This window comes from Leopardus geoffroyi, chromosome B2 (assembly GCF_018350155.1).
Source record: "Leopardus geoffroyi isolate Oge1 chromosome B2, O.geoffroyi_Oge1_pat1.0, whole genome shotgun sequence".
Classification (NCBI taxonomy): domain Eukaryota; kingdom Metazoa; phylum Chordata; class Mammalia; order Carnivora; family Felidae; genus Leopardus; species Leopardus geoffroyi.
The window spans coordinates 123,745,834-123,758,442 of NC_059332.1; the positions used below are offsets into that span (position 1 = coordinate 123,745,834).

The window sequence follows — 12,609 nt, forward strand, 5'->3', positions numbered from 1 at the left end:
CCCAGAGCCCGACGCGGGGCTCGAACTCCTGGACCGGGAGATCGTGACCTGGCTGAAGTCGGACGCTTAACCGACTGCGCCACCCAGGCGCCCCTCTTCCCATGTTTAAAGAGAACATTGAACCAATTCCACCAAAGCTCTGTGAGCCCCACGTGCACCCCCAGTCCGCGGGGGAACTGCGGTCCTGCACTTCCACGTTAATCATTTCCTTGCCTTTCTTTTCTTTTCTTTCCTTTCTTCCTTCCATCCTCCCTTCCTTCCTTCCTTTCTTTTTTTTAAGCCCTACCCCAACCTGGGGCTTGAACTCCCCTCCCTGAGATCAAGAGTCGCAGGCTTTCCCTGCTGAGCCAGCCAGGCACGCCCCGTCTTTGCCTTTCTTTATATACTTTTTACCACGTATATATGAATAGTGTTTAATTTTGTAAGTTTTGGGACTTTATGTAGATGGATTTATCCTCTGTATAGTCTTCTAGGAATCACTGTTTTTTTTTTTTTTTAATTTTTTTTAACATTTATTTATTTTTGAGACAGAACATGAACAGGGGAGGGTCAGAGAAAGAGGGAGACACAGAATCTGAAACAGGCTCCAGGCTCTGAACTGTCAGCACAGAGCCCGACGTGGGGCTCGAACCCACCGACCTCGAGATCATGACCTGAGCCGAAGTCAGACGCTTAACCGACTGAGCCACCCAGGCGCCCCTAGGAATCGCTGTTTTTGTTCAACATGTTTGTGAGAATCGTTCATGTTTCATGCATAGGTATACTTGATTCATTTTCATTGCTTTCTCCTGATGATAAATATTAGTGTTTCTTCAAGGTTTCTTTTTTTTTCTTCAATGAATAATACCTCTATGCAAATTTTTGCATATGTCTCCTGGCGCTCTGTCCATTGCTGACATTTATCAAGCACTTATTTTTGCGTCAGGCACTGTTCCAAGCACTTTCAATGTATTGATTTATTTAAACCTTCCACAACCCTATGTGGTAGGTATAATTATTATCCCCATTTCACAGATGAGGAAATTTGGTCCAAAGAGGTTAAGTAACCTGCCTGAGGTGAGAAGCCTGAGAAGAGACAGGGCTGGACTTTGGACCGAGCTTCTTTTTTTTTTTTAATTTTTTTTTTTCAACGTTTATTTATTTTTGGGACAGAGAGAGACAGAGCAGGAACGGGGGAGGGGCAGAGAGAGAGGGAGACACAGAATTGGAAACAGGCTCCAGGCTCTGAGCCATCAGCCCAGAGCCCGACGCGGGGCTCGAACTCAGGGACCGCGAGATCGTGACCTGGCTGAAGTCGGACGCTTAACCGACTGCGCCACCCAGGCGCCCCTGGACCGAGCTTCTTAGCTACAGCGTCTATCCTGGTCAGTACAGCATCCTGATCCTTGTGCTAATCAATCACTCAGGTAATTTGAGAAATTCTAGGGTTTTGTTTTGTTTTGTTTTCATTTGTTCACGTGTATCTTTGTTAGTCAAATTGTTAGTAAGACGAGTCAATTGTTAGTCAATTTTGTTAGTAAATTCTTTTAGAAGCACAAAGTCAACGAATTTAATAAAGATCCCATGCCTCCCTTTTGGGGGTTGGGATTAAAATCACATTGTTTCTCTCCCCCTGCACCCCCCCCCCCCCACCGCCACAACATCTAATATTCTGAAGTATCTGCATTTTGAATCAATTTCAGAATGGGGAAGAATGTACTTCGCGAAAAGAAAGATTACTATGTAAACTATCTTAACTGTATGAGGCTTTGAAGACCAGTGGCTAATTTATATGTCCCACAGATACCAGTTTCAGTGGCAGGCAAATGGTGGATGGTATTTATTCCCATCAGTGTTCATTATCTCAGTGGCCTGCATATGAAAACATAAACATGAGCCATATGTACGTCTTCTGAGTTGGTGGGAAGCCTCCAAGTACCACCTAATCCAGAGAATAACAGGTTGAGAAATCAAAAGAAATCTGCTGAGGAAGTAAGGGAGAAAATACCTCATTTGCTTCCAAATTTAGCAAAGAGTCAGAGACAGGTCTTAGATAGAAACACGGTCATTCCTGAGGACAGAAGGAGCCTCCCTCTATCTGCACAAAGACAACATAATGCAACAGCCCTCACCTCTTCCTGAAGCCTCGGGTGTAGCAATATGAACCTTAGCCTGGCATCTTTACTGGCATTCAGAAAGGAAAATCAACTGGAAAATCTGTTACAGACTAAAACTAGCAAAGCAAGAAAGAAATCTCGCAGCTTCTACAGGTAAAGGAGACTGGAGAAATATCAGTGAGAAACATGAGTGTTTATCCAGGCTTAATAGCGCAAGCAAGGTTGTCTTCAACCACTTTCACCGAAGGTCCTGAAGACTTCAGGAGGAGAGTAGTAGGAGCCAAGCACAGAGGAGGCCAATACCTCAAAGGGCAGATAAATGACCACCTAATAATCAACCAGCCGCTCTGCAGAGGTAGTGATTTTCAGGAAATGACATTTTGGAAAGGTTCAGTTATCTCTAAAGGACTCACGGCACTTTGCTCTTAACAACTCCAATTTTTGGTTGCTGTTTGAGTAAAACAATTTTAAAGCGTTAAATTTAGAAAAAAGAGTTCACAATCTGCCATTTCAACAGTTTCTAGTTTGATTAAGACTGATGCTTCATAAAGTTAATCCAAGCATAGTTAAAATAAGATTGTTATATTTTTTGAGTGAAAAGAGCAAGTTATAAAAGAGTTCAATATGATCCCTCTTTTTGGGAAAAGCATATACCTATAAACATGGAGAGTATCTGGAAAATTCTACACGAAGATTTATCATCCTAGGCACTATTGACATTTTGTACAAGGGAACTCTCTGCTCCAGGGGACTCCCCTGTGCATGGGAGGAAGGTTAGCAGTATTCCTGGCCTCTCCCCTGCCCCTGATATTAACAGCACCTTTCCCCTGAGTCCTGAGGATCAAACATGTCTCCAGCCATTGCCAAATGTGCCCTGGGGGGTGAAATCATTCCCAGGTGAGCGCCATTTCTCTCCCTTAATGTGTTTACAGCAGTTAGACCTGGGATGGTAGATCATAGGTAACTTTCATCCTTCTCCCCTTTATTTCTAGTGACTGCACACTGAATATGTGTATTTATCTTCTACAGTGAAAAATAAGAACTACCATTAAAATACCTTTCACCATGGCACTCTTTGGTAAAAAATTACGGGCACATGCTTTGGAGCAAGGTCTTTGGAATAAAAGAAAAAAAAAAAAGACATAAAGCTAGAAGATTTATGGAAGATTTCATGAAGGGAACCACAAAGAAAATAGAGAAAAACAGTTCTTCCAAGAATTCTTCTGCAAAAATTCATCTCCAGACAGGAGGGTGGTAATGTGTGGGCCAGAAAGAATTTGATTTGTGATCTGATTCACAAAGGGCTCTGATGGAGCCCTTTCTTCAATGTTCTCATTAGATTTACCATGCTGGACAGACTTGCGCTCTGGGCTGTACAACTAGTTTTTCTCTGCATTAATTTCCTTGAGTTGAGCTCCGCCCGGGAGCACCAGATCTTTCCCATGTTGTCAGCTGAGGGGTAAGTGTCCCTCTTCACGTCCTTCCTTCCCATACACATGATGTGGCGCTAGATTTCAGTCCCTTTGTAGCAGGTGTATTTTCCTTCACCCAATTTAGAATTTATGGCGTGCGGAAATAGAGCCTCTAGTTGTTTTCACGAGGAAAACTTACCCAATGTGGAAGGGGTAGAAGCAACAAAACTTTTTAAAATGCTCACTACTTCTGACACGCTTAGGATGGCAAGAGATGATGTAAACGCTACTCAGAATTAGATTCCCTTTTATAAAACCACTGACGATTTCACTCTGAAGGCATAAAGGAGGGGGCAAGTTAATGATTGTGCTTTTCGGTAAGAAAAACAGGGTGAGGCAAACTCTGCCTTGGAGTTGAAACCGTCATGTCTAAATGGCCTTTCTGGAGCCGAGCACACGCTCTGGCAGTTACCGGTAAATACACAGTGCTCCCTACACACCAGACACTGTTCTAGGTGCTTCTATGGTCCCCTCTTTTCATCTCAAAACAGCCCTAAGGGAGTTGTTATCCTGATTTCATAGACGAGGACACTGTAGGACACAGCAGGTACTCAAATAAATCTTTTGTGAATAAAACCAATAAGCCAAGCCATCATCAATCACTTTGTTCTCTTTCTGCTTTTAATAACGACTCGTTCTTTCCTACTCCTGAACCTCTTTTACAGTTAGTGTTAGAAATTTGGTCTTCAAAACCAGCAGAATCATGTCTACAGGGGTTGAGAGGAACAGGACGCTCTAGTTAATAGGATTATGGTCTAAATTAAATCATGAGCTCAGAAACTGTTCGGATTTGTGGGCAATCTCAAAAGACCACGACTCCAGAACTCATCTCTCCTCCCAGGGTTGTCTGCCTGTGCCAAAAATATAAATAGGCAAATATGGATGATACCTGTTTTCCTGTGAGAGCATCAGTGGATTAGGAGTTCATGATTAAAACAAATATTTATTAAGGTAAAATAATATGATATTGCTGTTCCTGCAGGTCAAAAACTGTCAAATGTCTATAATTTTATATGGTTCAACTTCATAGATTCTGTCGTATTTTAATGCATTGGCTGCAGAGTTTAACTTTCTAGGTGAATGGTAAAGGAGAGGAAACTGGTTAGTGGAAATTAACGAGGTTGGTAGTGTTTTATAGTATATTTTATTTTTCTTACAGTAAATTGCGTCAAATTTTAATACATTCTCCTTTACATATTTATGTAACTTCTTTCTTTTGTATATCCTTGTTTGTTTATTGATTTTAAAATTATGTAGATAGGGGATAGTCATTCATACATACTCCAAGGAACCTTTGAGGCATTGCTCATTCAAATAGAATATTTCATATTATAATAGTAACGTAGTGTTTCAGCTGCTAAACATGTTTCAATTTATAGACTACGTAAATATCTTTTTAAGGGCACATTTCCAAGGGCACCTGGGTGACTTAATTGGTTAAGTGCTCAACTCTCGACCTCAACTCAGGTCATAATCTCAGGGTCATGAGTTCAAGCCCTGCGCTGGGCTCTGCACTAGATGTGAAACCTGATTAAAAAAAAAAAAAAAGAAAGAAAGAAAGAAAAAAAAAAGAGAAAAGGCACATTTCTAGAAATAAATGTACTGTTCTATCACAAAAGGTGGCATTTTCTTTCAGGTTAGTCCCCTATTAAAAAGTGCCTATTGAGTTACTGGGAGGACATTTTCTGACTACAAAATCATAACAATTTATCTTTACACTCCAGAAGTTCTCACAAAATATTAATATGGCCACTTAAAGTAGCCAAAAGTGTGTAATTTCAAGGTCTGTACCTGATTTGCTCACTCTGAACTCGGATTATTACGACTGAATAGGGGGTTGGTGTCCTTAAATGTGATCAACTGACCACCAACTTAGTGGTATTTGTATGTTTTCAGTACTTCCTCGCTCTGACAATAATCCAAATTCTAAAAGAAGAGTCATATTTCTAAAATGAATGGTCTTCATGAGATATTTTTCTACAGTGCTATATGCTTGTCAAGTGCCCGGAAAAATAATTGCAGAAGTAGGCTTGTTACACAATAATAAACAGAGAGGCCATACATAGCACACTCACCTGCAGGAATTCTTCATCCGATTTGGCAAACATTTTTGAATGCACACAAAAAATGAGCCGGCCAGTGCATTCTAGACACCGCCCCCCCCATCACTATAAGAGACCCCCATGCATGACCCAACTCCCTTATGAGGCAGGATGAAACCAGTCCTGTGAGAGCAGAGAAGAAATAAGTACTTCTCACTGACAAATCGGAGTCACATTTCTTTTATCCCGCATGCTTTATTTTTCAGTCCCTTATACTTTTGCACCCATGTGCCTTGTAACAGTAGGGGTGTGGCAAAGGGAGTTTGGGTGTCAGTCTTCCATCTGCACATAGAGTCCCCATTCCTCCATAAATTTCAGGAGGTCGGTTTCGTTGTCTTCCGACGGCTTGTCTGGAGCCTGCTCCTCATACAGTCTAGACAAAAGGCCCTCCTCCACGAGCTCCTTGGACTCAGGCTGCTTGCCTCCCTCTGAGCCACGTTCAAAGCTAGGGAAGGACGGTATGCACAGCCTGCCGGTCCGAGGGTCCCAATCCACCAGTGTGGTCGACGGCTCTTCCTCTCGCTCCTCTTTGCCCACATGCTCCTGCAGCAACTGGTCCAGGTGTTGGAGCTGAGGGGCATACGAATACAGTGGTGCCTGGGGGCTCACGTCTGCCAAAGCAGCCTGTTGCTCAAAGAACGTTCCTTGTAGGGACACCTTCTCCTGCAAATTGAGCTCAGGGCCGCCGGGCCCCACACAAACGTCTGCAGCTCTTACATCATATTCGTATTCAACAACTGCCTTCTCGGTGGGTCTTGCTCTGCCTGGTGACCCTTGCTGGGTTAGGGAAGTGCCCTGGGTGCTTTCCCCAGAGTCACAGGAAATGTCCACCAGATGTGAAGCATACCCTAAGTGTTTCACCTCCATTTCTGCCTGACGCGGCCGCTGGTCCCCGCCGGGCTCATCCCCGTCCGACCCATCGTCGCTTTTTTCCACTACGTGTCTCATATCCTTATGAGAAATTTTAGAATCCTCCAAAATATTGAGGGTGATAAAATTAATCACAATTTTTTCAGCAGGTACAAAGAATCTTTTGTCAAATTCATTTCCATAAATCAAAATCTATAAAGAGAGAAGAGAATGGTTTTCACCTTTTCACTTGAGAAAGACATGAAAAACAGCTGTTAAGTAGAACTTATACTGTCATCAGATAGTTTTAAAGACCTATTCTTACCCACTCATGGAAGTGAAAGTTATTCTTGGAATAAACAGAAAGCCTCATTCATGGAGGCAAGAGACCCAAGACCTGAAAAAGGCATTGGAAGTGAAAAGTGGTTCCCTGGGTGAGTGTTTATCCGACCCAAGGATCAGGGTGAGACAGTGCCCTTCCCTCCCTGGCTGAGGGAGTTCAGGGGAATTATTTAATTTCTTGAGTCCCAGTTGTTAATTCTGTAAAATCTGGATTTCTGCCACGTGAGAAGTGGTGAGGACCGAGTGAGCTAGTTTTGAAACTGCTTTGTTAATTATGGGTGATGACGTATTTCTTAGTTAGCTATGGTTCCCCAGGTTACCAGCCCTGTGTTGGATATACTCCGGACATGAGATGTGGGCGGGCATGAAAACTGCATGTAAAAAAAGAAATACGCACATGAGTAGGGATGGTTTTACTCATTCCCCGGATACCACTCTAATCACAGTATAATGAGGCCAAAAAGGGAAATTCATCTGCCTGTTTATGGCAGATAGAGAAGCTCTAAATCGTGTCAGGGAAACTGGTTTGAGATTAAAATTGTGCTGGGGCTATGTGGAAGGTGACTGTTTAGATGGCAAGTCATGAATTATGTGACAATCGTCATTGTGCACTCCATGAAGTGATTCCATTCAACACTACAAAATATGACATTCAGGGGCGCCTGGGTGGCTCAGTGGGTTGAGCGTCCAACTCTTGATTTCGGCTCAGGTCATGATCCCAGGGTTGTGGGATTGAGTCCTATGCTGGGCTCTGCACTGAGCTTGGAGCCTGCTTAAGGTCCCCCCACCTCTCTCCCTCTCCCTCTGCCCCTCCCCCACTCGCTTGAATGCAAGCGTGCGCGCTCTCTCTCTCTCTTAAAAAAAAAAAAAGACAAAATACGACATTCAGCCTCATTCCTTTACAAAATTTTGGTTCCAGAAAGCCACTTGTGATCAATTCTCTTATGAATTTTCCTCCCAGGAAAGGTCTCCCTGTGCCATTAGGAAGCTAACTCTAAAGCCTAAAAGCAGGCAGAATAATAGAAACGTTTAAATGCCAAACTAACAGCTTGCATTGCGTACATGGATGCATTGTGCATATGTGAACATATATTTTAATAACAGGCAAAGAACCCATCTTATCATTGAAATATGCCCAGCCCTTCAGAACCCTTCAGTGTGCAGTCCAGAAGCATAAGGTTTACTCCTTCTTCTTCTATTTTCTTGCTCTCCTTGCTGTGAATGATTGTCCTGGCCATTTTCCTCCTATGTTTTCCACTCCATGCCTGTCTCTGGCCCTACATCCCACTCTCCTCTTTTAGACTCTCCCCTTGGCTCCCCTGGACAACTGCCACAGTCTCCTAGCTGCTCTTCTTGTTTCTAGTCTTACTCCCTCCAAAGCTAAGACCCACCATCCAGTTGGATCTAAAACCCGATATTGACCACGAAGCTTCCTACTCAAAACCCCACAGAGATTTCTCCTTGCCAACAGAATGTAACATGCCAACAGAATGTAAAATCTAAGCCCCTTAGAATAACATCCCGATTCTCCTGTCCCCTGGCCCTAACCCCCCCTCTCCACTTTCACTTCTGTAGCTCCTCATCAGCAACTGTATATGGTTCAGCAAGACCATGTGGTTTTCCAAACATCTGCTCACCTTGGTCCCTGCTGATTTCTCTGCCAGCAGTCGGTGCCGTCTTACTCCCCTGTCATAACCAAGGCAGGGCATAAAGCTTCTCCTGGACCCCAATGTGGGGTTCAGTGCCCTGCCTGTGTCCCCAGAGTCCTCAGTGCCTGCTTTCATCTTAACCTTCACGTATCATTTTGAAATTCGAGTCCTCAACTGAACTTGAACGTCTGGAAGGGCATAGATCGTGACTTCATTTATTTGGGTACCTCAAGACCCGGTCTAATCTGCTCATTAAACCTAAAATCTTTGTCAGAGCTGAGGAATCTTTCTCTTTCGTTATGTTAGTGAGTTAGCCTAGTGCCAAAGTGTTTCTTTTTTAATTAATTAACTCTTTAAACTCACCCTGCTTATCAAAGGAATGTGTCTGTTCTAGAGCCTCATTTTCTACTCTGCTGAAAGTGAGTGGTTATGACTCCTGCCACACTGAGCACTCACCAAATTTGCTGGGTGTTTCTCTTTGCCAACATGGATATATCTGTACATGGAGTAGCCCATCACAGAAAAAATAAACACGGCAACAGATATGGGCAAAACATACCAGAAGAGGATTTTAACCTTCAATGCTGATGTTTGATCTGTAAAAAAAAAAGAAGAGGGATAGATAGTTGTGATGCGGTATGGTGGGAAAACATTGGCAATGTCATGAGGCTTTGGGCCGGTTACTTACACTTAGGGATTCAGTCTTATTTATTAATTGAGAAGCTTGAACTAAACGTGATAAGGGGTTTCAGAATTCTTACTCTTTGACAATAGCTGGTCTTAGGGAATCATCTAGACTTACGGATGCCTTAACAACCCCATCAGCAGACATTCCAACATTTTATGTCTGGCTATGAGATTGATGCTGGGTCTTATATATCTGAAGCTAAGTGTGTCTAACATTCAGACAACTCATACACTTTAAGCCAACCCACTAAACCCTCTTGATAGGATCCCATTAAGCTGCCCCACTTTTCCATGTACTCATTGGACTCAATCTTTTGCATAGACTCAGCAGAAGACAGGAATGTATGGCATCACCTTGTGTGTTATTAATAGAGCCATCCTCGAGTGGCTTGGCTAGACTTTCTGGGTAGGGAGCTTGGGATGTGTGTAGGGAGGTGGCTGAGCTGGTGTGTGTGAGGATGGCAGTTACTCCTTTCCAGGTCCTGTTGCACTGTCGGTTCATGATGGATGAAAGTCCACAGGGGACTGGAAAGACCTGGTGAATAGCTTTTGAGAAAGCAGTCCTGGCCCACCATCAGTCAGACTATACAGTTGTGAATAGGGCTTATTGTGACTCACTTATATTTGTTGCACTCCTGTAGAATACTAGAAGTTGTGATGGATATTTTTCTGTCCCCATTTGGCTAATCCATGGTACCCAGCTCTTTGGTGAGATATTCTAGATGTTTCTGTGAAGGCATTTTTAGGTGATATTAGCATTTAAATTAATAGACTCGAGTAAAGCAGATTAATGTAAAGATGAAATCTTTATAATGTTGGTGGGCCTTATCCAATCAGTTGAAGGCTTTAATAGAAAAAGTAGTGACCACCTCAAGAAAGAGAGAATTCTTTCAGCAGATTACCTTCAGACAAGAACTATAACATCAACTCTTTCTTGGCTATCCAGGCTGCTGGATTGCCCAACATATTTTGAGCTTATCTGCCTCTACAATCATGTGAGCCAACTCCCTAAAGTAAATGTCTCCATATATATATATATATATATATATATATATATATATGAGAGAGAGAGAAAGAGAGATGGGTTCTGATTAATAAAATCAGAGTGTCATGGGAGCTCTCTAATCTTCACAGATGTTTGGATACTCTTGATGCCTAGGCTTGAGACAAAGTAGCAAAGTCACAGTCCAGTTAAATACCTAGTTAAAGGTTGGAAATAGAAGTGTCATGGACAATGAGGGTGGTTGACAATAGCCAGTGGGAAAAGTCCAGGACCAGGGGTCCAAATGCAGTCTCTTCCACCCCAAACAATTCCTGACGAGCACATCTGTCCTCAGGTTCCACATAGAAAGGTGCCAACAGCACAGCGCAGATGTACAGGTAGCCAGGCGTTACCTGCCCCTACATCAGACTACAATTCAGTCTAGCCCTCTTAATACCACCTCTGGTCTCGGGACTGAACTTGCCCTAATTGAAAAACACCGTGATGACATTGACGGATGGCACTTAGTATGTAACAGCACATGTTTGCCACAAAAAAACTAATAAAATGTGTCTATATTTTAGGGATTGGGGGACTGTGGAGAGCAGAAATATTTTTCAAAGAACAGTCCCCAAAGAGGTAGTATGGCTGGGATACCGTGGAAAGGTCGGAACCTGAAATGATGCCTCCTTATTTTGTGACCTTTCTCAGGCTAGTGAGACAGGTGGTTCCACCTGTTCCCGGGAAGGATTTAATTGAACCTGTACTTGGAGCTGCTCTCAATTTGCCAAGTGCTCAAACGATCTCCACTGGAAATGCATCCCTACCTCCTGGCCACTGATCAAGCTCTTCGTAAACGGAGCGCTTTTTCCAAATACAAAGATGATCTCTTCAATCTGCTTTGTTTTGCCTTTTGCTTGCTTAGCATTTCCGTTTTACTGGCCACATGGCAGAGCCCTCTTCATTTTAAAGGGGAAGGTATGGTAAGGATAGAGATTCAAAAATAAAGCCTTTCACTTTTGACACGTACTCACAAAATCCCCTTTTTATTCCTTGGGACAGTTTCATCTTGCAATGCGGGCGGTGGGAGGGAGGATGGAAGCGGGGCTCCTGTCACCATTTGATCCCAGAGCTGGCGAGGGGACCGGGTTGGGGGAAGAGGTGTGGCACTTATCGTAGGCCAGCATGTTTGGAAGGAGGAAATGGAAGAATAATGGGTGAAGAGCCATTCGATGAGGGTAAACTTGAGGGTTTATTTTCAACGTTCAGGCTTTGAGTTCAAGCTCCTCACAACTGTGGGGAGGAACAAGCAGACAAACACCACGCTCTGAACTCTGTGTCTCCTAACGGGAATGAGAAGCTTCAGGCAAGTTCAGAAAACAGGAGGAGAAGACAAGAGGAAGAAGAGAGAGGCGATGGCGGGGGAGTAACTGCTGATCTGCTGACCCCCAGACCCTCCTGCAGCCAGTGAGTGACATCTGAATACAACTTGCAGAGCCTGTCATTTGCGTTCCCGAGGGAGAGCAACAACTGCTGTCTTCAGGTGTTTCTAGGATAATGTTTTGTTTCTAGCAGTGCAATTTGATGTTGAAGACCACAGAACTTCTATTGACAAAAGTGATTACAATTAAAAAAGAATAGACGTGCGTAAAAATTCTCAATTGTTATTTTCCCACGGAAGAGGCTCGTTGGCATTGGACACCAAGGGACGGGTGCTGAGAGTTCCCCAGCGGGAGCAAACACACCCTTCACGTTGGCCAAGTTCAATGGCCAAGTTTCAATTCCAGGCTGCTCCACGCATTTCTGGTGATAGTTGTTTCTGCCTCTGCCTCAACTTGTTTCTGGTAGACATGGGTTTGTCAAAATCTTGTTTAGAACTGCCATCCTTCTTCTACTTTGATCAGATCTCCTTCGCAGACCAGCTGAGATTTTTTTAAGCTTACCTTTCTGAGTACGGACACACTGCTTCTCAGAAGGCTGAGCAAGGCGAGGGGGCCCTGGGACAAAGGTCTCCACACGCACGCAGTACAGGGTGTCTGGCTCCAGCCAGCTGAGCACCAGCGTGCGGTTGGTCACACACTGGGACCACTAGGGCAGAGGATTGCAAACAGCAGTTAGTGCCACAGAATCCCAGCACCATCCCAGGCAGATAGCTCTAGAAGGAAATAAAACGCTAAGATACCCCTAAATCCTTTGTAATCACTACAAGCTTTTCTTCCGCAACAGTTTTAAAACATCCCTTTCCTTGAGCTCGGCAGAGCATGATCAGGAAATGGACCCATTCTGGGAACAATTCTAAATAATAACACATGGATGGATTTCTTAATCTGCCTTGTCCCATGTTCTTGCTGACATCTTTTTTCCTGCGTGGAATGTGACCGACAGATGTTATGCAAGTAAAAGCTCTCCATCAAAGTGACGTGGACAGTG

At 43.6% G+C, this 12,609-nt stretch overlaps 1 protein-coding gene and 1 non-coding gene across 7 annotated transcripts in view; both read right to left on the reverse strand.

Moving 5' to 3' along the window:
• Positions 1-610: 610 nt before the first annotated feature.
• On the reverse strand, positions 611-695 carry TRNAR-UCG. Its single transcript has one exon. It is a non-coding gene; the product is annotated as a tRNA-Arg (tRNA).
• A 5,142-nt stretch (positions 696-5,837) lies between these two features.
• The window catches only part of IL20RA (interleukin 20 receptor subunit alpha), a 36,730-nt gene continuing 29,958 nt past the window's right edge, over positions 5,838-12,609 (reverse strand). For 5 of the 6 annotated variants that reach the window (XM_045499769.1, XM_045499768.1, XM_045499772.1 and 2 more), the window contains exons 5-7: positions 12,123-12,267; positions 8,967-9,106; positions 5,838-6,732 (exon numbers count right to left, since the gene is read on the reverse strand). In XM_045499769.1, coding sequence (XP_045355725.1) covers positions 5,941-6,732; positions 8,967-9,106; positions 12,123-12,267 — 1,077 coding nt within the window. In that variant the 3' untranslated portion in view covers positions 5,838-5,940. The remainder of the gene's footprint in view (positions 6,733-8,966; positions 9,107-12,122; positions 12,268-12,609) is intronic. The other variant, XM_045499770.1, reaches the window with a different exon arrangement.